We start from the raw sequence: 26,722 nt of genomic DNA on the forward strand, positions 1-26,722 counted from the left end.
TATATATATATATATATATATATATATATATATATATATATATATATATATAATCTCATTGATTTTTTATGTAAAGTTAAAAATTAAAGTAATAGATTGAAAATCTCTGACATTCTTAAAAATAAGACGATTAGGACTCGCGTGCAGTATTGTAAGAATTTATTGCACGAACCAAAGAGCCGAAATCCTAAAATTGTCGACAAGATCAGAACTAGCTTGATGTCTCTAATTCACACTGATTATGTCAATTAAAAATGGCGCGTATCTTCATTAATTCATTGGAGGTTGAGTTTGGTGGTAATGATAACGCGTACGCACTGATCAAAGGACGTGCAAACAGCAAGGCCAAGCTTATCCGGACTCCAGTCCAGAGAGTTCACCGGCTGCGAGGACATAGTACTCTGCTGCAAGAGCTTTAAGCTCCCAATTACGCCCTCCTGGATTCCCTCCGCATCTTCTATGTACCGCTTTTCTGGGTATTCACTGTATATAAAGAGGGTAAACCTTCAATGGACAGCGACCATGTACGTAATTCCTTCCTAATTTCATGCCTAACATTAGCTTTATAATATACATGTTTGTAATGCATTTTATATGATACTACGTTTAAATATTTATCTACCGCTATACTGATTATAATAAGAAATATGTATGTTTATTAATTTTCAATACGAATATTTATTAAATATTATTTCAGGTATATTAGCCAACAACTGTATGTCGTCTATTAATGTTATTAATCCGTTATTGCTCATTTTTGTTTTGTTTTGTTTTTTGTTGTCAAAATATCGATATAACTTAATAATTAACTAGTTAATTATTTATTATTTTATTTATAATATCAAATATCAATGGAACTAATCGTTATCTGTCTATCTTTTGAATCTATACCTTATACATACATTAAAATTTTATAAAAATAGAGTAATTGAATGTCAACTTAATTTTGCGAAGAACTTTTCTAATTTTCAATAAATTAGATAAAATTAATTTTCGTACTGCAAGGTTTGATTTAATTGATTTGTAGGTGATTAATTTTTATTTGAATCATATTTTGAATCAAAGCATTTAATCTTTTCCAATTGGACTAATATACCAAATACATAAACTACACGGCCAACATAAAAATTAGTCTATTATATTAATTGACACCATTATTAAAAAATTTATTCGAAAATCATTTTGATATATCATAATTCTCGCTGATATTAAAATAACTTAAAAAAATATAAACAAAATAATTTTATGTACAAAGTTTTTAAAACGTAATAACATTAAACATAAAGAAATATCAAAAGAAATATTAAAGAAATGATATTAAACTATAATAAACTTTATTGGAATTTTTAATTATTTTTATGAATAAAATTAAATTATATCTTACTATTTCCATAAACTTATGGAACCATTACCACCAGCAGTTGCACAAATTTCTCTATTTTGAGGAAGGTGACGAACGAGCCAAATTGTCGATGAATGTGCCTGAAAAGATAATTAAAAGATAATCAAAATATAATTATGTAATTTTTCATATATTTTTAGTTGAATATTGTATGTTGAATAATTTTTGAAAATTCAACAATTATTTTTCAACATTATAAAAACATCAATTTATATTACAAACACATAAGAAGTTCAATGCTTATTCATTAAAAATGTATTTAGAAACAATTCCATTATTTATTGTTACAATATTAAAAATAAAATAATATGAAATTTTAAACACTGAACAACACTAAATTAATAATGTATTATAAATTCACCTAATTTCAGTATCATTTAATAGATACATTTTCTTTTATTATTTCAATATTGCAAACAAATTTATATTTTTTACTTGGTTGCTGCATAACATTTACTGATACAAGGGATGCAAATAATAGTGATGAATCAGCAATTTTGAATGAGATTAAAATTGCATTATACGCTATCGAGTAAATTAAAATCAAATTAACAAAATTGAAGTTATTATTTTCCCATCTTATTTACACATTTAAAGGTGAATATAATATGTTCAAAATATTTTTTATGCTAAATTTGTTAATGATCGCACATTTCAACATTGAGTATTACAGGAGGGTATTTAGAATTTGAAGATTTTTAAAGATACTCATGTCTGAGAAAGTATATTACTTTCTCGGTGAGATAGGCAAAGCCCTTGGTGGGGTGTTGAGTCCTCAGATCAAACAAGAATAATTTAGACTCAAGGGTGGTGGCGACCAGCTTATTCATGGCAACGTCTCGTCTATCGAACTCTATGCAACAGACTCCATTCTTAAGATTGGTCTCCCACTTAAGAGTCATCATACGGAGATCGAACATTTTAATATCACCGTTGTCGAAACCTGCGGTTACACAACGCTCTTCGCAGTTGTACGAGTTACCAAAGGCGACGGTCCAACAATCGCGCCTCGAGCCTCCGACTACGGGCTCCATCGTTGCCACCGGTTGGTCCTTCTGACGTATGTCCCATACCTGCCCATGCAAGATTATATTATACATTACGCATGAATCTTTGTTTCTCATACACAAAGAAATTACGGACTTTGTTTATTTAAAATACCCATGACTATAGGTGTATTTGAAATGTGATACCTAAGTTTTTTATGTACCGAGGATTCTAACTCTTTTACAACTACACATTAAGGATATTATGATAAGATGCGGGTTTACAGTATATATAGATAAATATATTTTCAAGTATAAAGGATAAAAACATCAAAATTTCAAACTAGTTTTGTTATTTCCATTGATTGTAAAAGATAACTCTGCTTTTAAAATAAATATGCATATTTTATCACTACAAAGCTCAACACTTGTTGATCTTGTTCTCAGCAATATACGTAATATTATTACCATAATATTGCATTAGCAATAAATAGTATTAATTAAACATTCATAAAGCAAACACAAGTAACGAAATTCTTTTTACAACAATTTTTTTTTATAAATAAATTTATAAACACTTCATAGAAAATATGTTAAGTCATTGGTAAGTATATGCGAATATAGCTAAATTAAACCAAATAATCCTTTCAACTTTAGTGCACATTGATTTTTTTGACTAGAAATTAGGTGATGACTTTACTATAAAAATACCACGAGACATTATTTATGAAAATAAAACTGAATATTGTATTTACGTTTTATCCTGACGCAGTAATGTATGTATGTGTATAAAAATTAATTCCACTAATCCGGCTCGTCGAAGCAAACGTGTAGAATTAACTAAGAAACCACTAGATATTGTGTGGGAGAATTTATTTCTGAATGAATTATTTATAATTACTTATATCTTTCAAACATTGATTGAGAATGAACAGCGATTTCCCTATGATTAAATAAAAAAGTTTAATTTATTTAATTGTTTGTTATTAACTAATTAACTTTGTGATATTGATTGATAAACATAGAAACAGTGACAAAAAAGTGTGTAATTTAAAATGAAAATAAAATTAAAAATGAATAAATTCAAAAGAAAAAGAAAACAATAAAAATATAGAAAAAGCGAATTACAACCTTCACGCTGCCCTCCCGCGAGCCTGTAAGAATTTCCGGAGCGCCGCAACCGATGGAATCACCGGCTACGCCGTCGATTGCATTGATGATTTCTCCATGTGCATTCGCACTGTATACAGGTTCTGATGGCTTTTCCAAATCGTAGAGCTGCAATTTTCCCTAAAAAATTGATATCATGTAAGTTTCACTTCTTGCATTTATTTACTAAGTAGTGTGATTTACGAAGATAATTATTAATAAAGAATTCGATATTTTCTATTGCATTACCAAGGGTATTTTGCGAAACACTTGGATATTTTTAACTCTCACAAAGTCTGAAAATAACAAATTTATTGCGATGTAATCATCTCCAAAAGCCACTGTATTACTTACTTCGAGTATATATTTTGTATGTGTATTGTAAAATATAGATATTTTGCATTGTTGAATTTACAAAAAACTGAGACAATAGAGATCCCATATTGAACAGGGTATTAGAGATATTTTTATATAATTTAAAATGTTATTATTTATGGTTATTATTTATTTACAAAAACAAGAATACATAAAAACATTTATACGCGTTGTTTATTTGGAATAGCAAATAGCATAGAAGACTTGTGGACATAGATTTTATTGAAGAAAATACTAATATTTGATGAAAATATAAATACTACTGTTGTTAATTATGTTATACATTATAGGATAGTAAACGGTTATAATAAATTATAATAGTATAAATTATGATCAGTTCAGTATTTGATGAACTTGGTTTTATCATTTCTATACATTGTGGACATTCTTTTTATTTTTAAGTATATCTGTAATTGATTATATATATATAAATTTAAAAAGTTCTTTTTTAGTATTTTGCAATGATTATTGATTTTGAGTTACAGAAAAACGAAATCGTTCTTCACATATCTTCAAAATAAAATTTAATATTTTATAAAAATAAATTACATGTATATATTATAAAATATTAAATTTTATTTTGAAGATATGTGAAGAACGATTTCGTTTTTCTGTAACTCAAAATCAATAATAATTGTAAAATACTAAAAAAGAACTTTTTAAACGTCAACTTCAATTAAAAAAGCAATTTAATTATTTTTATATCTAAGTACTGGCTCAGGGTGCATTTATAAATGTAGATTTATTTTTAATTATAACATTTAAAATGATAACTTCGAAGAAGAAAGTATAAGTAGAATTATACGATTCATATTTAAAAAAAAAAAAAATACAAATATATGGATTATCAATTATTTCAGTTACAAAAAATCAATCTACAATACATTTATCATACATTATATCATTAAAATTACATTTTCTTTTTTTTTCATGCACATAACACAATTACTCATTTCGTCATACACATATACACGCACGTCTACTCTCTCTAGCTTTTTTTCTTTACAAATGCAACGTGTATCTAGTTTTCAATATTTGAATCTCTATTTTATGTTACGTTTTAAGATTTATAAGATTAACGCTTTTCTCTGTTGAAAAACATTGATTTTTATGTTGTATGCTTAGAGAAAAATTATATAAGAGTAAACATCATAAGCTTTTGTTTTAATAGCTATACTTAATATTAATAATTTCAAATTTATCGTCAAATAAATTAAGTATAAAAGAAAAAGTTTATATATTACTATAAACAAGTCAAGTAAAGTGTTGAATAAAACGTTGAAGTAAATTAGTTTTTCACGTATTTTGTAAATTAAAATTAATTTAAAATATTAGTTATCTTTCAATGCTAGAACTTTTTTAGACTACAATTTTGACGAAATTAGAAAACTAATTGCAAAATATAAATTAGAGAAATAACAGTTATATAATTAATTATTTTTTAATAACTAAACGCATGAAATACAAAACATTACTCGTTTAGCCATTATCATCTTCGTTATCTTCAACATCATCGCCAACATTACCACAATCATCATTATCATCACTATCATTATTATAACTATTATTGATGTTAATAATTATTTAAAATTCACATTTACATTTATTAAACAATGTTTAATAAATAATTTTTTTTAAATTAGAAAAATAACTTACATATGCTTTTAGTATTGCACTTAAGAGTAGAATACAATTAAGAGTTTATATATATCTATACTTACGTATTATATTATTTCATATTTTTAAGTATATTAATTTTCTAAATTAGGTGTAATCAGGATCATTGTCTTATCTTAAATGAACGTATTGATTATATTACTATTTTTAATTATTTATTTAATCATGACAATAATAAATAGTATAGCAACCATAAAATCCTTTATCCAAGTGTTAGTATATAGTTCATAAAGTAATATTCGTTTTAAATAATATTATAAATTATTATTACATATTAATTTAAATTAAAGCAAAATTTTACAAGTATAAATTTATTAATTTTATGAGCAAATTTTAATATAATAAACATTGATAAAAATAATATTTCTAATAATATTAATTTCAAAAGTTTTTAAAAAAAAAGTTTTATAAACATACATTTTTTTTTAATTATATTTATCATATTATAAAATATAAATAAAAACATAAGTATAACTAAGTATTCATTAAGTTTAAATGAAGCGTAGCTAAAAACTTTTTAATTTTATAGCGCTAAATGAAATAAAATGTCGGTTGAGCACATGGATTTGGTTGACGTCTAGTGTTGTTTGGTAACTGTCAAACTGTTGTGATATTAAATGCTCGTTATTTATGAAACCTTAACGACAAAAAAATGAAAAAGCTCCTACCTTAAAATCTCCAGTAGCCAAATAACGAGTTCTAAGGCTCGAAGCCTTGAACGTCCCACACTTTATGGGGTTCGGCTTGTCGATGGTTTTGATAAGAGAAAGATTGCCGCTCGACACTTCATAAATTTGGATTATACCAGTGCCACGAGGCCGTGTACCCATAATAACAAATTTTGCACTGCATGGTATCCATTTGGCGTCAAATATTGTATAATCCACTGATTTTTCAATGTGACTGATTATTTGTGGCTTACTGAGTTTATCCATAATTATTGAGGCAAGTGCTCTCAATGTGATTACACTTTCTGTATTTAATCACAAACACAAAGATTATTGAATACGAATTGTACAATCGATTGTCCAAATTCGATCTTTGTTTTATTATTTGCATTTATTTACGCCATTATTACAGAAAATAATAGCTTGATAGTTCTACACAGACTTAATTTCTATGGTTTCGCACTAAATTCTTGATATAAACAAACGCTAGCGCCATCTACCGTATATAATCGATTTTAAGTGAAACAAAAATTTTAAATAGTATTAAAAATCGAACAATTGTACGATATTTTCAAGTTACAAAAGTACTTAACTCACTTTAGTAATTTATTAATAAAAGAGAAAAATAATACAAGAAATAAAGTTATATAAAATTTTTTATCTTTTGTCATCTTATATTATACAATTTTTTCACATATACATAACTTTTAATAAAATACATGATTAAATGTATATATAAAATACTATGATACAGTTATATAAATCTATTATTTTAAATTAAATATAACCATATTAGAAGTCTTTAATTTGAATGCTTTTTAATTATAAAAAAATATATATTAAGCATCTGAATTAAAAGCATTATAAACTTACATAACTTGTCAATATCAAATATCTATATCATTTTCAATTTCTATTTCATCTTCATTTTCATCTTCTTGTTCATCAACGTTTTCAATATTTTCATCTTGGCTACCCAAGTTGCTTTGATTATCTAAATTTTCTTTGTCTATTGACAAATTAATTTTAGGAGTTGTAATTTTTGCTCTAAATTGATTAATATGATTAAGAAGACGTTTTTCTCCAGATGTATTTAACTAAAAATAATTTGTTTAAAAAATAAATTAAAATTAATCAAACTTTATTAAAACTAAAAAATATATAAAATATAGGCTTTACCATAACTTCAACATCATCTAAGGCTTTTAAAATATCATTTTTCAAATTTTCTCCATCCAATTGAACATCTAACATTTTTAAAGATTTTATGAGTACTTCTATTAAAATTTCAGTATCAGGATTCAATATTTCGCTTAATATTGTATATGTAAGTTGGTTATGTATGCTGTAATTATTATGAATTGCACAGCATGTAAGACTAATAATTACTTCACTAACTCTGAGAACATCAATTTCTTGCAAAGTGCTCATTTCTGGTGCATTAGCTAATGTTTTCAATGTTGGGAGATATGCTTCCTCCAAAATGGCTTGGCTTTCAGATACTTTACTAATGTAGAGATTAAAAAAATTGCAAAGACATTGACTCAAAAATGGATTTTCTTTTGCAGCTTGACTGTGCCATAAAATTAATAATTGTGATATTAAATGATGACCACTTATTCGTTTATGCAAAATTAACTTACAAAGACCTTCAGTAGCAACAGATTGAAGATTCACAATCTAGGAGATATAAAATTATTGAGAAGAATGTTTTATTTCATATAATATTTTAATTAAAATAGAAAAAAAATTTATGCATAAAATAAAAATATTTGTAACATTTAATTTCTTAAACCTATATTAATAACTGATAGAAAAACGTACCTGACTATCTAACAGCGCCATTAATGCTTTTATAACATTGTTACTACTATCAGTATAGCTTATTTGTTTATCATTAACGTTAATATCCTCATCATTATGAGAATACAAACGTACAGACCGACTCCTTTTACTGCTATTAAATTGAATATTATTACTATCTTCTTGAGTTATGTCAAAATGTTCAAAACCATACTTCAATAATAAATCAAAAATTACTTCAGTTGCAGCTATCCATACATCCTCATTACCAGATTCAGAAATATATAAAAAATACATCATGAAATATTTTTTAGCTAAGTCTTTATCTACATGACAACAAAGACCAACACATTTTAAAGCTAAGCTTAATACTCTATCATGATTGTTTTGAAGCTAAAAAGAAAGTATGAATTTTAATTGAATCAACTAAAAAGTTTAGCTTTTATAATATTTACTAACATTGATATATGGCAATGCAATACTATCCATTAACGTTCTTAATGCTGGTGTTAAAATTGTTATTGTAATAGATTGCATCATGTAATACATAATTTGTAAGCACTGCATTACTGTCTCAGGATCGGTTTTTTCTTCACAAGGATTTTGCGTTTCTGTTACTTCAGGTTCCTTTGATAAATTTTCTATTTCTGCTCTTAAAGATGCTACCTTTATACTTATTGCTTGTGCAGTTGAATAATCTTTACGCTGTATTGCAGAATATTCATCATCTTCAAGTTCTAATAATTGCATTCCAAGTTTTGCTTTCTAAAATAAATTAAAGAATAAAATTCAGTATTATACAATATATAATTTATTTATTGAGAAATAATGCTATTAAAAAATTTAATACACAAGATTTCATTTATTGTAATTCATATTTTATATTTTTCAATTATTAAGTACATTTATTTATACTATTCTTTAAATTATGTTATAAACTTTATATTATATATGTGTAATTGATTTTTGTATTTAATAATTGCAATATTTAATTTCAATGTACTGTTCAACTAATATTCTATATTGATATAGTATATATAATTAAATATATTTACCATCATTTTTCTTTCATGCCGTTCATCATCTGACATTGGTACAATAGCATTAATCTTTGTTGGCATTCTTATCTCATTAATAACTTCCACTAATAGAGCGACTCTATCTGTTACATCTGGAACTACCTTGTCAAAATACTTTACAATACATTCATTTATTTTCTCTGAACAATAATGAGTTTGTAAAGTATCTAAGATTAATTCTTTTAAATTTTTTCTCCCCATTTCATCAGACAAATCATGGAGTTTAACCATTTCAAATAGTTGATGCAAAATAAATTGTTGAGTAATATGTTCATATTGTTTATTTGTTCTTGTGTCAATTAATGTAATAAAGTCCTTAATATAACTACAAAATAAAGATAATTCAGGCATAATTTGATCAAACTCATCTATGTAATTTTCATTCTTTAAAAACTCAACTAAACAACGCCAATATAGAATGATTTCGCTACTCAATTGTTCAATAGGAACAAATTTTGTTTTATCTATTGGTAATTGTTCTATTAAATTTCCAATATCTTCATTCCTATTAACAATTTAAACATATTAATAAAAATTAAGAAACATAAATATTAATTTTTATATAGTATATAAATATTAAACTTATATATTTTTATCATTTAAAACTTACTTAAATAAACAACTTAAGGCTAAAGCGGTTGTTTCAGCTGCATGTTCAGCATCTATAGCCTTTATAAAATTAATATAATTTTTATCATAATAGCGAAGCCAGGATGGTATCAGTATTTCTCTTACACACTTTTTAATCATGTCAGATCTATCTCTTAAACCATTGTTTATTAATTGTTCTCTTTGGGATATTGTCAATGACTTAACTGTTATTTTACTGATAAATAAGTAAGCCATTTTACGAACAGAATCATCAACATCTCTTGTTCTATTTATAGCTGCATTTAAAGTTATTTTATTTTTAGCCATTTTTGTCAAAATTACTCTTCTTACTTCTGCACTAGGATCTCTAGACAAGTGAAATAAATATACACTTATAACAGAACATGCTTTATTATTTGGTTCTTGTAATCTATTAAGGGCAATAGCAGCTTGTGCCCTAACTTTTGGTGATTTATCCAAAATTCTTTCCATCATACATTGTAAAATTCTGTTACATAATTCATCTTCAATAGTGGCATTATCACCCATTGTATCCAATATCATATTTAGAAAATAACATACTCGAAATCTGACCTAAATATAATATAAAAACATAATTACTATTAATACATGGTATTAAATTTAAGTTAAATTTATAAATATACATATTTTATATATAACTTAATAGAATGTCTTTAAATAAAGTTTAACGATATTTAGCCTATAAATAATTATAAGTGAAAATTATTAAAATATATTACCGCTACATCCTTTGCACCATGGTGAGTTAATAGAAAAATAAAAATTTGTTCAAGAAATGCACACACTTCTTCATATTCTTCTTCATTATCACTTTGTGGTTGCAAGCTTATTGCAAACTTAGCAGCAAATTGTAATGTATTTTCAACATTGGGATGTTTTTCAATATAAGTTAAAGGAATAGTAAGGTTAGATATGAACTCACGTACAAAATATTTAAAATCCATCTAAAATGAATTAATAATTAATTTCTGCAAATGTATATCACATACTTCAATTTTAAAAAACCTTGATAAACTTACTTTGTCATAGTACTTTCTTAATTTTTTCATATAATTTTGGTGACATGTACGATTGTATTGAACAGCATGGAATACTTCACTTATTTTATTTGGTTCTATTCTAATAGGCATGTTTTAATACTTTTTTTAATAAATAAATACGTATATTTTATTGGACATTGAATGAAAACATGTATATATACGTTATTAACAAAATTTTTAAATTTTCTCAAGCGTCATTCATGTAATTTTAAGTTCCACGATGACCAACTGAGAAAATAAATCTTGGATATTGAAAAACCTTATTATATATATATATATATATATATAATATGATTTGTATGCAACATTACAATATTTATTCTATTAATAATCATAATAAAATTATAAATATAATACTAATTAAATCTATTTTAAACACCTAAACAAACAATTAATAGTTTTATTAAAAAAATAATTTTCTTATTGGAATTAAAATTTTTGAAAATAATGTCCCTCTGACGGTAGTTATTTGAATGTGTAGATTTAAATCCTGAAAGTGCAACGGTTGTGCAGGAATTAGATGTCGGAGAAGACGCTGAGAGAAAAAAATCTCACTGTACGGTAAAAATAGGGGAACTTCGCGAGTATCGGCGAAATCGCTGTAAAAGCGAACTTAAATTTACAAACGTGAGTGTAAACGTTGAAAAAACAATAAAAATGAATGACACACGTAATAAAAAGGATAAAAATCAGCACATACAAGTTTTTGTTCGCGTAAGGTAAGGAAAATCAAGACAAAGTGTCCGTTACATTCTGAAGATATAGAAAGTGTCAAACGTGATAATTCAATTGACCTCTGGATTTTTTTATATTATATTATTATCTTACTGTTTTGCTTTTATCTAATTTAGTAATTTCTTAACTTTATTGTTTTTCTACATTTTTGTTTTTTGTATGTATTTTAAATGCACATATTTTCATTAGTGTATTTCCAAACAAGTCCTTGTTTATAAAATAACATTACCAATTAAAATAACAGTACATTATTAATATATAGATTAATAACATTATATATAATATTCAGTTTTATTAAAAAGTAATACATTTCTTTCATTTTCAATTGTTTTAAGTTTTACAGAAAATTTTATTTTTTATTTTTAAGACCAATTAATAATATAGAAAAAACAAACAAATCACCAGTTGTAGTTGATGTTGCTTCTAATAAAGAGATAGTTGTTCGTGAAAGACCACAAGATAAACTCACAAAAAAATTTACATTTGATAAAGTATTTGGACCAGTTTCTAAACAGGTACTTGAAATATAAACAGTTTTTAAAATAATTTTGATATTTTAAAAGAATTATAAAATAATCTTTACTTTTTAGATTGATGTTTATAATGCAGTTGTTAGCCCACTTTTGGATGAAGTTTTGGCTGGTTACAATTGTACTGTTTTTGCATATGGCCAAACTGGTACAGGAAAAACATTTACTATGGAAGGAAGTTGCAATGATCCAGCCTTACATTGGCAAACTGTAAATAAATATAAATTTTATAATTTAAGATTAAACTTTAAAATTATATAAATATACATAACAACTTTATATTTATACAAATTTTTAATTCAAAATACAAATTCAGTAAATATTCAAAAATAAAACTTTATTTAATATTATCCATTGTATGTATGTATATTTATTTCTTAAATTTTATTATTTGTATATTAATTTATCGTTTTGTATTGAATTTGTAAATTTAGAATTGTTAGAATGAATAAAGTATGTTATATTAAAATAAATAGAAATAGAAATTACTAATTAATGTGTAAATAATATATTGAAATTTTAGAAATAGTATATATAACATAATAATGTAAATTATATTCTAATATTTTATTATTTGCATTATTATATAATTATATACTTTATGTATTATTTTAAGATTCAACAGAAGGAATCATACCAAGATCCTTGAGTCATTTATTCAATGAACTAAGAACCCTAGGTGCTCAAGAATATTCTGTTCGAGTTAGTTTTTTAGAATTATATAATGAAGAGTTATTTGATCTTTTATCACCCAATGATGATGCATCAAAAATCAGGTAACTAATGAAAATTAAGAACTTCTTAAATAGTATTTTGTAGTAACAACCAATAATATTATTTACTGTCAGAATATATGAAGATGCATCAAGAAAAGGTGCAATTATTATTCATGGATTGGAAGAAGTCACAGTTCATAATAAAAGTGAAGTATATAAAATTTTAGAAAAAGGTTCTGAAAAACGCCAAACAGCAGCTACATTAATGAATGCGCACTCAAGGTATCTATTTATTGCTAATGTAATAGTAATTAAATTTAAAATTGTAAATAATTGTTAGTATTTACTATTTTCACTTTAATAGTCGATCTCATACAGTATTTTCAATAACAGTACACATAAAAGAAAATACAGTTGATGGTGAAGAACTCCTTAAAACTGGTAAACTTAATTTGGTGGATTTAGCTGGTAGTGAAAATGTAGGTAGATCAGGTGCAGTTGATAGACGAGCAAGAGAAGCTGGTAATATTAATCAATCATTACTAACTCTTGGAAGAGTTATCACTGCCTTAGTAGAACGAGCACCTCATGTTCCATATCGGTATAAATTAGAATAATAAAAAATTTAATTAGTTGTATTAATAATAAGTAAATTATTTTTATTTACTTTTATAACTAAATTTTAGTGAATCAAAATTGACAAGACTACTTCAAGAGTCACTGGGAGGACGAACTAAAACTTCCATTATTGCTACCATATCACCTGCCAATATGAATATAGAAGAAACACTTTCTACTTTGGACTATGCGCACCGTGCAAAAAATATAACAAATCGGCCTGAAATCAATCAAAAGTTATCTAAAAAAGCTTTGCTTAAAGAATACACTGAAGAAATTGAAAGATTACGACGTGATTTATTGGCATCGCGAGAACGTAATGGCATTTATTTAGCTCAAGAAAATTATAATCAAATGCAATCCCTAATTGAAATGCAGAGTAAAAAAATTGAAGAAAAAATCAACCATATTAAAGCTCTAGAAGAAACTATGCACAATAAAGAAGTAAGCATATTATTTTATCATTATAATACTTTTTCATCATTAAATATTAAATATTTATGTTTTAGAAAATATTTACTGATCTTAAAATAGAATATGAATCAACTACTAATGCATTATATAAAACAAAAGAAAAATTAGAGTCAACAAAAAATGTTCTTATAACAACACAGAATGAATTAAGTGATATAGCTTTCGATAGGGATTTAAATAAACATTTAGTAGAAAAGCACGTAACTACAGAACGAGTTCTTTTAAATCAAGCTCAAACTTTGTTAAATGTTGCTGAAAATGCAACAATGGATACACAAAAATTACATGAAAAAATTAACCGTAAAAAGTATGTTTGTATTTTTTGTATTTCATGATTAATTATTATTTTATAATTGTTAAATACACAGTCTAATTTTTTACTTATATTTAAATTTTTAGACAAATAGAAGAAGAAAATGAATATTTAGGTAAAAAATTTAAACAAGAAATGTTTCATTCTTTTAAACATATTCAAGGAGATTTAGAAAATTATACTCAAGAATTAGTTAAATTTTGTTTTTCTCTTAAAGATCAAATGAATTCTGTAATAGCTTGTCAAAATAATGGAACTGATACAGCAATAAAGCATATTTCTGTAGATCTTATACAACAAGAAGTAGAAATATCTAAAAAATTGACAGAACAAGCAAACAATTATGTGAGTTATTAATTTATAAATAAATAATATACATATATATATTATATATTTTTTATATACACGTTATGATATTATATAAATATATATATATTATACAATAGTGCTTTTTTTAATGAAAATTTTACATATTTGTATCTTGTAGTATGATGATTACCATAATTGGATTCTCACACAAATAGAAAAGGCTTCAGATATGACTCAACATGAACGTGAAGTACTTCAAAATATTTCTACAAAAATATCTCCTAAAATTCGACAACTTGTTGAAAATAAAATATCTGAAAATTTAAAAATGTTACATAAAGAAACATCTTTAAAATTGTTAAATCTAACACATACTATGAAAAAATCCATTGATGACTTTTGTAATACTTTACTTATTGATCGAGATAATTTGACTAAGCAAATTGATGAAATTAAAAAATATATAGAAATTTCTGTTGAAAATGAAAATCGAATAGTACAAAATGAAAATTTATTTTCGAAGGTTTGTCAAAACATTTAATAATATGCTTTTAATACATTTAACAATATCACTCAAATTATTAATTATTAATTAAATATCAAATAAACAGATGTTTAGTGATTTGAAAAAGCAATTTGACCATACATGGCAACAATATGAAGAGACAAATACAGAAAATATACGTTGTCATTCAATTGTTTCAAATAAATTAAATGAGATTCAAATTAAAAATGATCAAGTTATCGAAAATAATTTGAATAGTTTTAATAAGAATGTAAATAAAAAAAAATTAATTGAAAAAGAAATTGAAAATTGTATTGAAATTATTAGAAATGAAGTTTCATCAACTTTAAAAGAAGTAAAATTATATATTTTTATTTCTTCAAATAAAAAATGGATATTAAATATTTTTTTATTTTTAGAATTGGAATATAGCAGAAAATGCAGTCGTTCAAAGTACTGACGTTATTAATCAATTAGAAGATAATTTAAATGCATCTCAACATACTTTAGTGTCTTATAATAATTTAATTAAAGATAATGCTGTAGAATTACAACATAAAACTGAAAAAGATAAGGAGGTATTAGTAACTAAAATTCAAGTAAGTGAAGTTACTATGCTTATAATTATTAAATAAATCCATTAAATAATAAAACAATGTTACTTTTTAATTTTTTAATTACTATTTTTAGGAATATCATAAAATTATTTCAGATGCAAGTACAGCACATACAAATTTTATGGAAGAACAACGTATTGCAGCTCAAAATAGTTGTAGTGATATAAATTATAAATTAGAAAATCAAGCATTAGGATCTTCAGAATGGAATAATAAACTCAATTCTCAATTGAATTCAACACACGAAAAGATTGAAAAATTTATTGTGGAAGAGTTACGTCGTGACAATCCAACAGGTACAGTAAATATTAATTCAAACTAACTTAGAAATATAGAATGAGAGAAAATTCGTTTTATTTTAGAAGTTTGACTTGTTAGTAAATTAATATCATAGGCAATCAATAGAATAAATTAAGAAAGTTAATAAATAAGTTAGTAAATCAGAAATTTATGGTACATTTTTTAAAACAAATCTATTCAAGTAGTATTGTAAATTACTATTATATATTTCTTTATTAGGTTTAAACTTAGGATAAAAAATAATTTAATACTTCACAATAATGAACATTATATTATCTATTTGAAGTAATTAATATCCTTGTATTATATATGCGTATAAACAGGTAAGAAAATTTCTATTTTATTTTATAGGTACTACTCCTTCTAGAAAGGAATTTAATTATCCACGTCATTTAATAGCAACTTCTCCACACGAAAGAATTATTCAAAGGTTCCGGGAAGTTAAAGAAGTCGTTCAAGCATCAGACGAAGTTTGTATTTAATATTTAATATTTTTAAATATTTTATTTTATATGTATTCAAAATAAAAATAATTTCTTCAGGATAATAACACCATCATAGATATAATGTCTCCCAACATGAATGGTGAAGACTGCAATAGTTTGTCATCTCCTCCTCTCACCAAAAATAATCATGTAACATCTACACCACATAGTGAATCAAAAATAAGAATTCCCATAATACGTAATAATAGTTATAGTCTTATAAAATCTGCTTCAACTTCAGATATCCCTCTCGTCACAAAAGCCAAACTTGATTCAACAGCTATGTCTGAATCAGAAATTTTGAAGGTATTTAAACGAATTGTATCATTCTTTACAAATTTAATTGAGAATAAAATTAAAACGTATCAATATGGACAACTGAATATGTGTATTGTATGTAGGATCATGATAATAAGGAAAATGGACAAAAAGAATTCATAAAACCTGACAAATCAATGTCTAAGCAATTATCAAGGGTTAAAAGTGTTAACAGAAAAGTTCTAGGATCTTACAATTAGAAATATTTAAAAGAACTTCAGGTATGAAAGAGAGTCTTTAAAGCAAAGCATTTTTGCTTTCTATCGTTTTTCAGGTTTTATTTAATTAAAGTGAACTTTTTGAGGATTGATAAGTCCTGACGAATTGGTTCTATTTTAATTTTGTCAGTCCTACTATTTGAGTAGACTATTTTTTTTTTAACAATAGACGCGAGATTTTTTATAAGAAATGTATCGAATACTTTTAAAAACGTTTCGTACATTCATATACGCATATTTAATTTATGTATACAATGAACATTTTCTGGACTCATCGCTATCCTTACGTCAACATTCTTTTATAATGAATATAATTCCAGATACACAATACAAGTGTTGACGGTTGTTAAGGTTTTGCGTTTGTTTAGAAATTTATAAATAATTCCTGATAAAAATACTTATTAGAATTGTTTAAAGTTTCTATTTGTTGAGAAGTGTATATATATATATTTGTATGTATGCCTGAAACTTTCACTAAATAGAAAGTACATTGTTTGATGATATTAATCTTCTTTAGTGTAAATGTTATTCATAAAAGTTTTTAAATAATGGGAAAAATTCTTTAATATGGGCGTCTTACATAAAGCTTCAGAATTATGTTTTTAAGGGTTTAATATAAAATAAAAGAATTTTTTATATAAGTTTGTAAAGATTATTTTAATCGAAGAAAAACGAACAATAAATTAATTTCTTTATTCTTATAAATATAAGTCTAGCAAATAGTTTTATAATAGTGAATTTACAGTCATACAGATTCGAAGTTCTTCAATTACTTTTCTCTTTTTATTTTACTTATTTCTTATATAACAAATATAAAATATCTGTAAGATGCAATGTGAAATTAATATTTTTTGTACAGTAATAACATGACAGCCTAATGCGATATTATGCCAAGTCTTAATATTTAAGTAAAATACCGATTACTGTTCGTAATAAAATTCTATAGTATAGAAAGGCACTTCTGTCTTTTGTAAAATTATATAAAATAAATTTTACAATGAAAAATTATGCGTTCATTTACAAAGCACAACAGCAGTCATTTTCAATAACTGAAACATCTTTAGTTACTAATTTCAACGAAACCACATAGATAACGAAATATTTATTTTAATATTTACATAATCTATTATAATGGGTATTCGCATCGCTTTACGAAAACAATGAAAGTTGAGACGCTTTCTATTTTTTATATTTTTACTGATTTACAAGACAATAGTTAAATAATTTAATCGATTTTCAACATGTACAAAATATACATATTTAGCTATGAAAAATGTATAAGCTTCAAGATTCGTTAAAAAGCGGTAATAAATTGAATTTTTATCCAATGTTGTTGGACTTTACTTAAAAAGATCCACAAATAAAAAATTTTTATTTCTTCGGTCTATTAAATTTTTTTATCTTTACCTTTGTGATATATATAGATATATTTAGTCATTCAAATTTACTAAATACAATTATATATGTTGGTCTTAGATTCTCAACGAAATATCACAGCCAACTATGAATGTAAAATTCGAATTTTCTTATAATTTAATAAAAAGGTTTTTAAAGATTAAATTCCCCTTCCCAACTCTGCACGAAAAATAATCGCCAAGACGCAGTAACGTTTTTTGTTGAGTACACTATAGAATAAAGATGATGGTATTTCAATGAACTCGAGTTATGTCGAATGCACTACAGATTGTTTACAGATATAATTTGGTTAATCCAACCAATGAAAGCTGAGACTTTGACATAGACGCCTGGCACATCAACTCGTCCGCAGCCGAAACCCCATGAAACCAAGCCGGCAAGCTCGTAGAAACCGTCATCTTGACAGACTAATGGGCCACCACCGTCGCCCTATAATATAAACATAAAAATGTTATTTTATTCTCACATTTAAATAAAAAACAAAATAATTTTTAATATCACAAATATTTTATTCATTTTATTATTCATTTCAATATAATTCGTATCTTTTAGTATTCAACACATTCCATTTTCCAGGCTTTAAAAAATATATTAAGTTAGTATATATATATATTAACGATTTTAATGACTTAAATATTATGTACATTATTTGTATTCTGATACTAATATTTTAAAATGCACCTTGCCGTTCAACTTTATTGCTATACTTTGGTCAAAGAAATTGTCCTGTTTATAGATGCACCCATTAGTAAAACAGTGTTTTGAGGGAGAGGATAAAAAACGAAATGCTAAATACCAAGTAGCGATTTGCTTACCTGACACGCATCGTTGCCTTGTTCACCACCGGCGCAAAAGCTGCTGGCTGGCAGAATGAAAATCTTCTCTGTTACAGCATTTACTTTTCTAATGCACTCCGCATCACTTACTATAGGAATCTCTGCTTCACGTACTCTCAGTGGAATCGGGCCAGCTGTTTAGAAAAATAGGACAATTTTTCATATTTTATTTATTTTCTAAATTATTTTTATTATACATAAATTAATTAGATTTTTCTTTTTAATTGAGTGTACCTATTCTACTGAAGAAGATATTCAAGAAGAAATAAATTGTATTATTATAAGATTACATAAAGCTATGGCAAAGTAAGTTAATCTTCAATTCGTATGTAAATTAATGTATTACTTTTTATGGGCACTAAAATTTGAATAATAACAAGCAGTACTTTATTTTTTATCAGTAGTAGAATTACATAATTTGAAAGAGTTTACATATACAATAAAAATGTATAGTTTTAGAAGCAATCAATTTTATCTCGCAAATAAGAATAATAAAATCATTTCAATTTTAAAGACGTAATCGTAAGATTTATGTTAATTGTTTATAATTATTGAGAGAGAAACGGTCCTTTAATAACGCTGAAAATTTAGTTTCAGTTTCTTCTTGGTGAGAATAGCGTCTTAAATTCTACTATTGGAAATGCAAATATGAAACGTATATTGAGAAAATCAGAATTAAGCACGTCTCGGGTATTAATTTTTATTAACAAAGGCATACCTAATCTGACTAGCACCATTTGTAAATGTAGCAAATTTCTTCACTACAGTATGGGCGGAAATGAAAAATTGGTAATTATTCGAGTCGAGTTCAAGGAGTGCATGCCGAATAACGGTGGATTTATGAAAAGAGGATCGTAGCTCACCCTCGCCCATGTAGCCGTAGCCGGTAACAGTGCATCTTTTGCCAGCCGTATGACTCACACCCCTTGCCGGTAAACAAACGAGACAAACTCCATCCTTGAGCTCCGCCTGGCCGTGCAGCTTTAAGAGAGCGATATCATTGTCCAAGGTTTGGCTGTTGTGGTTATGATGAATGTAGGTTGTGGCAACGCGCAGAGTCTGGGCTCCGGGGCTCCCGTACTTTCTCGTAAGGTCAACGTCACCAACGCGAACATAGATCGCATCACCTGATCTGACAATGCTGTGCCACAGAGACGTAATTCTTTTATGCTGTGTTAATAATGGGTATTAGCGGATGTAAGCGAGCCTTGATTCGTCACGGTATTTGAATATATTCTAAGCTCAGCCATATTTTGGTGACGGAAATTTCTTTTAAAAAGATACAAATTTGTATCTTACACATTATATTACTCTTAATTATGTAAATAAATATTCCTGATTTATTGATTGAGTATACATTTTTATATTTAGATTGTTTCATATGATAAGAGTCCGCTCAGATCTTCAGTAAATTAATTAATACTTATAAAAAGCATGTTTGCATAATCAAACAGAAATGTAAAATATTATAATAAACAAAATTGTAATAGTTATCGATATAATAAGAATTATAAGTATAAATAAATATATTAAATTTGAAATAACTAAATTATCGATTGAATGAATTAATTGCATTATCATTACGAATCTTCTCAAAATCAGTTTTACAGATTTCTCATCTTAAGAAGATCGGTAAAATCAAGCGATTCAACAATATTAAGATTGAAATATCAGGAAGTTAATTACTTTGTAACGCAGTGAGCAGCGGTAAGGACCCATTGTGTGCCGATGAGGGCACCGCCGCAGAGGTACTGATTAAGGGAGTTGATGAGGGCTACCTGCCAGCACCATTCGTTTGCATCAGCGTCCTCGCCTCCAACGACTCTTGCTCCTCGATCAATTATTCGAGCTTGAATGGGAGCATGAGATGTCCCTTTTACACCACACACATACTTATTGTACACGGGGCTCTTCGTCGTCGTCGTTGTCATCATCGTCGTTGTTTCATCTATTCACGTGCCAAAAGCTATTAATGTGTTTTAACAAAGATGCGAGAAGACTATTAATTTTGATTTCACTCTTATCGACGATTCGATTATTTTGTAATCTTGTCAGTTTTCGATATATTTTCATATTTTTATAACGAATATGAATTCCATTCAACAACAATCAATTATGCGTAGTTAAGGAAATTATGGATTATTACGTGTAATTTTGATTATTAATCTTATTAATAGAATCGCAAGCGTGAATAACAAATTTAAGCTAATTAAATTTTTTTGGATTCTATGTCTATGTTGTTAAACGGTTTTGAAAATTGTTTAAATCTGTGTATACTCACATTATACTTATTATTGTTAGTTTCGAAATTTACAGTTAAACAAAATAATATAAATGTATTATAATCAAATTATAAAGAATTGGATTCCCTATATATCCCTATACATTTCAATTAAAATTGGGAACTGGCAATTCTAGATATGTTTTTATATTTTATATAGTTATGATATTACGACATATGCATAAAGCTGATATAATACAAATGTGTGAATTTGTTTTTAATTATATCAATTTATTTATTTATATATTTTTTATTTTATTTATTTTATTTATTATTATAATTATATCAATCCTATTTGCTTTCATATAGATATTGAATACAATTATTGGCTAACTATTATCAAACAATTGGACTTATTATAACAATGGACAAGTTATACTTATTATTTGTGAACTTATATTTATTCATGCTTCACTTTTATATGTATGAAAGTATAAGATTAATTAATATTGATAAATATTATAGTGTAAAAATAAATGAATATAAAATCACAACTTACGGAACAATGTTGATGACGAAATTGTATAAGATGGATGAGGTGTAAGAGTAAATATAGTATCATTTCTATTACTTAATGTCGAGTCACTCGTATTATGACCATTAATTCCTTGGAATTCTCGAATTACCGATTTCGCAGCACAACACTGATGACCAGGCTTTTTACATTTGAAGATATTTGTTAATTCTGCATTATCTACCAATTAAACATAAATAAATTCAGAAACAAATGACGAATTAATTTTATATTAATTAGTATTACACATAATTTTTATAAAAATGCATTATTAATAATTATTAATTAAAATACATACTTTATTTTGACTATGACTTTTTATTTCTAATTATAGTTTATATTACAAATATTAAAGAAACAAATTTTTCATAATATATAATGAAAACCAATAGTTCTTAATTCAATTTATTGTATATTCATCATACAGTCGTCGAAGAAATTAAATTAAAGAAATTAAAACGATTATAATATAATCTAAAATTAATTTGAAATAAGAATACGATTATAATTTTTCACAAACAGGAAACTTACTAAAACAAGTAAAGGACAGATAGGAGACTATGCATGATCCGCGACATTCTGGACGTGGATCCGGTGGAAGTGTTACAGTGGTCACTAATGGCCTAGAAGTAGTTGATCTTGGCTTTGGTCTTCTTGTCTGTAAATTAATTATAATTAATCGATTTCCGAATAAGTATACAGAGGTAGAAAAAGTACAGGTAATGAAATTTCATTTGCATTTTTAAAACGACGGCTTATGTGAATAAAAGCAGTTTTATTTTTTCTGCAAAATTTATACAAACCCTTCTTCAAAAAAATTTTTAAAGTTTATAAATTATTTACTGGTGGACTCTTCGTATTATCACAGCAAAACTGCCCTGTTGTACAAGTTGACGTTCGATAAATAATAACGTTTGGTCTTTCACAAAAAGCCAACATTATGTTCATTAGACAGAAGCCTGGACAAGTTGGTAGCTTAGGTTGAGGTGGTTTGGTTGTCGGTCGCAATGTCGTTGTAGTGTCCTGAAAAATATATTTTACAAATCTTATGAAAAGATATAGATCTAGTAAAGAATAAACCACGAACATACGTACATAAATAATAAATTAAATTGTTATTATTAATTAAAAACTTAATTGATTATACATTTAGTATAAGTAATACTTGAAATTACATTAAACTTTGAAGTTTTGTAAACAAAATTGTTCTAAATATAAAAAAAAGTTTAACATAGTGTGAGATTTTAATAAATTTATATAAAAACAAAACATAAAAAACCTAACAACTAGAAACTGCGATGAAAAATTGAATTGTAACTGATTTTAATTTAACAGTAAAATAAAATTACAACCATGTACAAAAATTCCTTCCAAAGAATGTCGAAATGATTAATTGAATATTTATGGGAGAAATCAATTTGTGCATTTTTTCTAATTTTTACAAATTTTTTACTGCTTAAGATAAGAATTATGGAAAAACTATATACTTGATTTTTTTTAAAATAGGCTCGAAGCAGTTGAGCACAAGTCATTTTCTCTGTGTCCACTGCAAACGTATAATTGATAATGCAACGTAAAAATCAAATGAGTGGATAGTAATAAAGGGTTGATGCTAATTAGTCCGTACCTTCTTAATAATGTTATCCCTGATGCAGCAATAGCCAGAGTCACCACAATCTGCCTCTGTGTCGACGTTTTCGCAGATGAGGGCAAAGAAAGGACTTACGCACTCGCCACTACAAGGCTTTGGAGGTCCCTGTGAGGCGGATCCTGGCCTCAATGTCGTCGCGGTACTAGTGATGCTTGTAGGGCTGGAAACGTAGTTTGTACTTGTTGCGTGACTCGGAGGACCATGACCGATGACAGGAGTGACGGACGAAGTGCTTGCCGGGCTCGTCTCTTCCACGCGAGTCAGGTTGGACTTGGTCCGATCAATGACAAGGAGTTCGGCTGGAGGTGAGTCCCCAAAAAGATCGCGCGATACGCAGCATCGGTAGCCGAACTTGCAGAGGTTCTCTACGTTCAGCACTGCGTCGCAGTAGTTGGCGATGCGCTCGGCCATGCAAATGCCCGAACAACTCTTCGCTGTAGGGTCGGAGGTCACCAGGGGGTTAGGCTCGGCTTTTGCCAAATCGAGGCGCTTTACTTGCCGCGAGTTGCTTTACTTAGCCTTTTGCGATTTTTTATCTTGATTTCATAAGGGAAGGGGAAGCATTTACGCGTACGATTTATTCTTAATTAACCCACCTTGCTATATAATTTACTCTATAATGCGTTGGGATACTTACGAGACAACTTGTCCACTTCTTCCTTTTTATTTTCCTGAAAGAATAATAATATACACATATTAATCATTGTCTCAAGAATTTATGTAAATGGTTGAACGAATATTTTCGATATTAATTTGAAAGCATAAAAAAGCAACTACAATTATTCTGAATTAGAGCAGATAATCTAGTTCGTAAAAATGCTATATATTATGATAATAAAATTTTAATAATTAAATAATAAATTTTTTATCTTTCTTAACCATATATAATGTTAAGTTGATAACATTACTAATCTTGCGTGAAAAATCTATCAAATATATTAAATAAAAGGATCTTGGAATAGTTTCGAGAACGATTTAATTTGAAATTTACCGCGATTGGCTTGGCGTTTGTTGTATTTGAACTCGAACTTATACTAGTGTGTGATATGACCGGGTTGATAATGCTCGTCGGTTTCTGAGTGCTGGCAACCAAGGGTATAATTGGACTGCTGGTTACATTGAACTGCTGTTGCTGCTGATGCTCATAATTTTGAACGCTGCTGGCGTTCTTGTGCTCGTAGTCTGTAACTTCGTTGGAGACGCTTCCAGTACTGGTATTGTTCATCGGCGAATCAACACAGCAACGCATCGAGGGTTGCGGACAGGATACATCTTCCAGGACTTCGTAACACATTATAGTGGCAATCGCATGAACGCACATGCCAGGGCAGTTCTCGCTGTTAGCCGTGCTCGTAATCGAATCGAGAAGGCCTGTGAACAGATACTCACATATTTATTACTGATCAGCATGTTTCTTGAATAATACTTCATATGATACTATGAACTCACTAGTTTTTAAAAATCTGTCTCGATGAAAAATAAGTTATGTAAATTATGTTTATATTTAGAAATATAACTCATTTGCAGTTAATTGTAGCCTAATAATAGTAAGACTATAAGAACTTTAATCAAATTTTTATATTTTAGTTTTATAATAAAGAATTTATCTCTCTTTTCTTCTTTATTTTCATTTAACCTTTCATTCAGTTAGTCATAAAAGATAGAGTAGTATACGGTATATGATACAGTATGGTTATATAGTTTATACAATAAATTTATTCAAAAGATCATTAAACATATATTATTCAACTATCCCATTTGTTTGAAAGCATTGTATTTAATTAAAAGACAGTTTTCATGTTTATATCATAGTTAATTCTTAATGATTCTCCTTTATCCACTTACAGCTTAATCGTTAAAGATATCCTACTTAATTCAAATTATCTCAACTACTCCGTATGTTTTCCAACAACGGTTTAAGTGTAAACATCTGTCTCGACAAAGATTATTCTAAAACGTTAGTATTTAATTTCGTATTAAAACAAGTGTCCCTTTATTTTAAAGAAAACCTGTTTAATTCGTCACACATTAACCCACTTACAATAATAATTTTCAACCGTGAATATTTGTCTGTGCGCCTGCAGCACTTTGAAATGAGTTAGGAGTAAAAATGCGTCTGGACTAGCCCAAAATGGAAAAATATGTAAAAAGAGCTTCGACCCGAAGACCTTGACAAAAACAGTTAGGTTACCGCTGGCTGTTATCTTTCTATAAACGAGTGTCAAATACCGCTCCACTTCAAGCAATCGAAGAATACACCGGTAATGCCGTTGCCCCTTATACTCTTTCTCTCATCTGTATATTAAATATTGACTGGTGTAATAATATTTGTTGTATGCCATATTTTACAATGTGAGGCGTAAAGCGCGGGAAGCAAAACCACTCCCAGACTATTGTAAGGCCTAACTGTATATAGTACTTATGAGTCGTACGGGATTGAGGAATCGAAAGAGAAGAATTCCTGCATGCATAATCGTCTGATGGACCATATAAATAGTCCATGGGATGCCTGCACTTGATCACGACGACAGAGTCCTTGCAGTAATGAGGTTGAATAACCGGTGAGCATGGCACGCGATTTCTATAGTTTGCCGGAAGTTAAGACGCACCGCCGACGCGGAGAAATTCGAACGCGGCAATCGAGTCACATTGGCCGTTCCTTTTCTTTCTCCCCTTTTTTTGTCGTCTTTCCCATTCACCGGCCGGATGTCATCGAAGAGTCGAAAAGCGTAATAATGCTAAGACTAGTAAGTTGACAATAATCGATTATTTATTTTTCAAAATATCGAATCTTTATTTACTGTAAACCAACTACGTAGCGATCGTAAAAAATAATCTGACTGAATAATTTCTCGATCCTGACAATGATTAAATTCAACTGTATTGCAATTGCAACATTTTTCGTCAACAGACATTTCAAAATATTATTTGATAAAAATGTATATTAATGTATGGTAATGTACTTTATTTCACACATGATACCTTTAAATAAATTAAATAAGTAGTATTTGTTAAGAGAATGTTGAGTATGCTAAGAACATCAGTACCTATAAATAATATTTTAAGATGCTTTA

At 27.1% G+C, this 26,722-nt stretch overlaps 4 protein-coding genes across 4 annotated transcripts in view; 1 reads left to right on the plus strand and 3 right to left on the minus strand.

Moving 5' to 3' along the window:
- Positions 1–74: 74 nt before the first annotated feature.
- Wdr92 (dynein axonemal assembly factor 10) lies at positions 75–6,645 on the minus strand. Its single transcript, XM_011505739.1, has 5 exons — positions 6,258–6,645; positions 3,520–3,678; positions 2,134–2,475; positions 1,385–1,482; positions 75–483 (listed from the first exon to the last, which is right to left on the minus strand). The coding sequence occupies exons 1-5, from the start codon at positions 6,522–6,524 to the stop codon at positions 276–278; spliced, it is 1,074 nt and encodes a 357-aa protein (XP_011504041.1). The 5' UTR covers positions 6,525–6,645; the 3' UTR covers positions 75–275.
- A 410-nt stretch (positions 6,646–7,055) lies between these two features.
- On the minus strand, positions 7,056–10,924 carry Cap-G (Chromosome associated protein G). Its single transcript, XM_011505750.1, has 8 exons — positions 10,792–10,924; positions 10,492–10,716; positions 9,750–10,324; positions 9,116–9,644; positions 8,520–8,825; positions 8,082–8,453; positions 7,437–7,937; positions 7,056–7,354 (listed from the first exon to the last, which is right to left on the minus strand). Exons 1-8 carry the CDS (start codon positions 10,900–10,902, stop codon positions 7,145–7,147), a joined length of 2,829 nt encoding a protein of 942 aa, XP_011504052.1. The 5' UTR covers positions 10,903–10,924; the 3' UTR covers positions 7,056–7,144.
- Positions 10,925–11,320: 396 nt separating this feature from the next.
- LOC105367131 (Kinesin-like protein at 61F) lies at positions 11,321–17,106 on the plus strand. The gene is made up of 16 exons (XM_011505761.1): positions 11,321–11,531; positions 11,915–12,062; positions 12,138–12,286; positions 12,692–12,853; positions 12,926–13,075; positions 13,158–13,394; positions 13,480–13,855; positions 13,921–14,192; positions 14,285–14,543; positions 14,686–15,030; positions 15,119–15,367; positions 15,432–15,611; positions 15,703–15,925; positions 16,281–16,399; positions 16,472–16,720; positions 16,816–17,106. The coding sequence occupies exons 1-16, from the start codon at positions 11,470–11,472 to the stop codon at positions 16,930–16,932; spliced, it is 3,297 nt and encodes a 1,098-aa protein (XP_011504063.1). The 5' UTR covers positions 11,321–11,469; the 3' UTR covers positions 16,933–17,106.
- Positions 17,107–18,370: 1,264 nt separating this feature from the next.
- mas (trypsin-like serine protease domain-containing protein masquerade) overlaps positions 18,371–26,722 on the minus strand; it is a 16,415-nt gene continuing 8,063 nt past the window's right edge. Inside the window, exons 2-11 of the mRNA XM_011505770.1 lie at positions 24,640–25,019; positions 24,286–24,319; positions 23,625–24,082; positions 22,841–23,020; positions 22,529–22,655; positions 21,983–22,177; positions 20,889–21,150; positions 20,066–20,343; positions 19,182–19,336; positions 18,371–18,795 (exon numbers count right to left, since the gene is read on the minus strand). Of these exons, the coding sequence (XP_011504072.1) occupies positions 18,628–18,795; positions 19,182–19,336; positions 20,066–20,343; positions 20,889–21,150; positions 21,983–22,177; positions 22,529–22,655; positions 22,841–23,020; positions 23,625–24,082; positions 24,286–24,319; positions 24,640–25,019 (2,237 nt within the window). The 3' untranslated portion in view covers positions 18,371–18,627. The remainder of the gene's footprint in view (positions 18,796–19,181; positions 19,337–20,065; positions 20,344–20,888; positions 21,151–21,982; positions 22,178–22,528; positions 22,656–22,840; positions 23,021–23,624; positions 24,083–24,285; positions 24,320–24,639; positions 25,020–26,722) is intronic.

The sequence above is a fragment of the Ceratosolen solmsi genome, unplaced genomic scaffold (genome assembly GCF_000503995.2).
Source record: "Ceratosolen solmsi marchali unplaced genomic scaffold, CerSol_1.0 scaffold7, whole genome shotgun sequence".
Lineage (NCBI taxonomy): Eukaryota > Metazoa > Arthropoda > Insecta > Hymenoptera > Agaonidae > Ceratosolen > Ceratosolen solmsi.

Coding starts and splice junctions, on each gene's coding strand:
- Wdr92 (XM_011505739.1), bottom strand. CDS start 6,524: ATGGATAAACTCAGTAAGCCACAAATAATCAGTCACATTGAAAAATCA. Junction 3,679..6,257: donor TGGCTACTGGAGATTTTAAG/GTAGGAGCTTTT, acceptor TCAATTTTTTAG/GGAAAATTGCAGCTCTACGA. Junction 1,483..2,133: donor TTGCCTATCTCACCGAGAAA/GTAATATACTTT, acceptor TTATCTTTTCAG/GCACATTCATCGACAATTTG.
- Cap-G (XM_011505750.1), bottom strand. CDS start 10,902: ATGCCTATTAGAATAGAACCAAATAAAATAAGTGAAGTATTCCATGCT. Junction 8,826..9,115: donor GGCATGAAAGAAAAATGATG/GTAAATATATTT, acceptor AATTTATTTTAG/AAAGCAAAACTTGGAATGCA. Junction 7,355..7,436: donor TAGATGATGTTGAAGTTATG/GTAAAGCCTATA, acceptor AATTATTTTTAG/TTAAATACATCTGGAGAAAA.
- LOC105367131 (XM_011505761.1), top strand. CDS start 11,470: ATGAATGACACACGTAATAAAAAGGATAAAAATCAGCACATACAAGTT. Junction 14,193..14,284: donor GAAAAAATTAACCGTAAAAA/GTATGTTTGTAT, acceptor TTAAATTTTTAG/ACAAATAGAAGAAGAAAATG. Junction 15,368..15,431: donor TTTCATCAACTTTAAAAGAA/GTAAAATTATAT, acceptor TTTTATTTTTAG/AATTGGAATATAGCAGAAAA.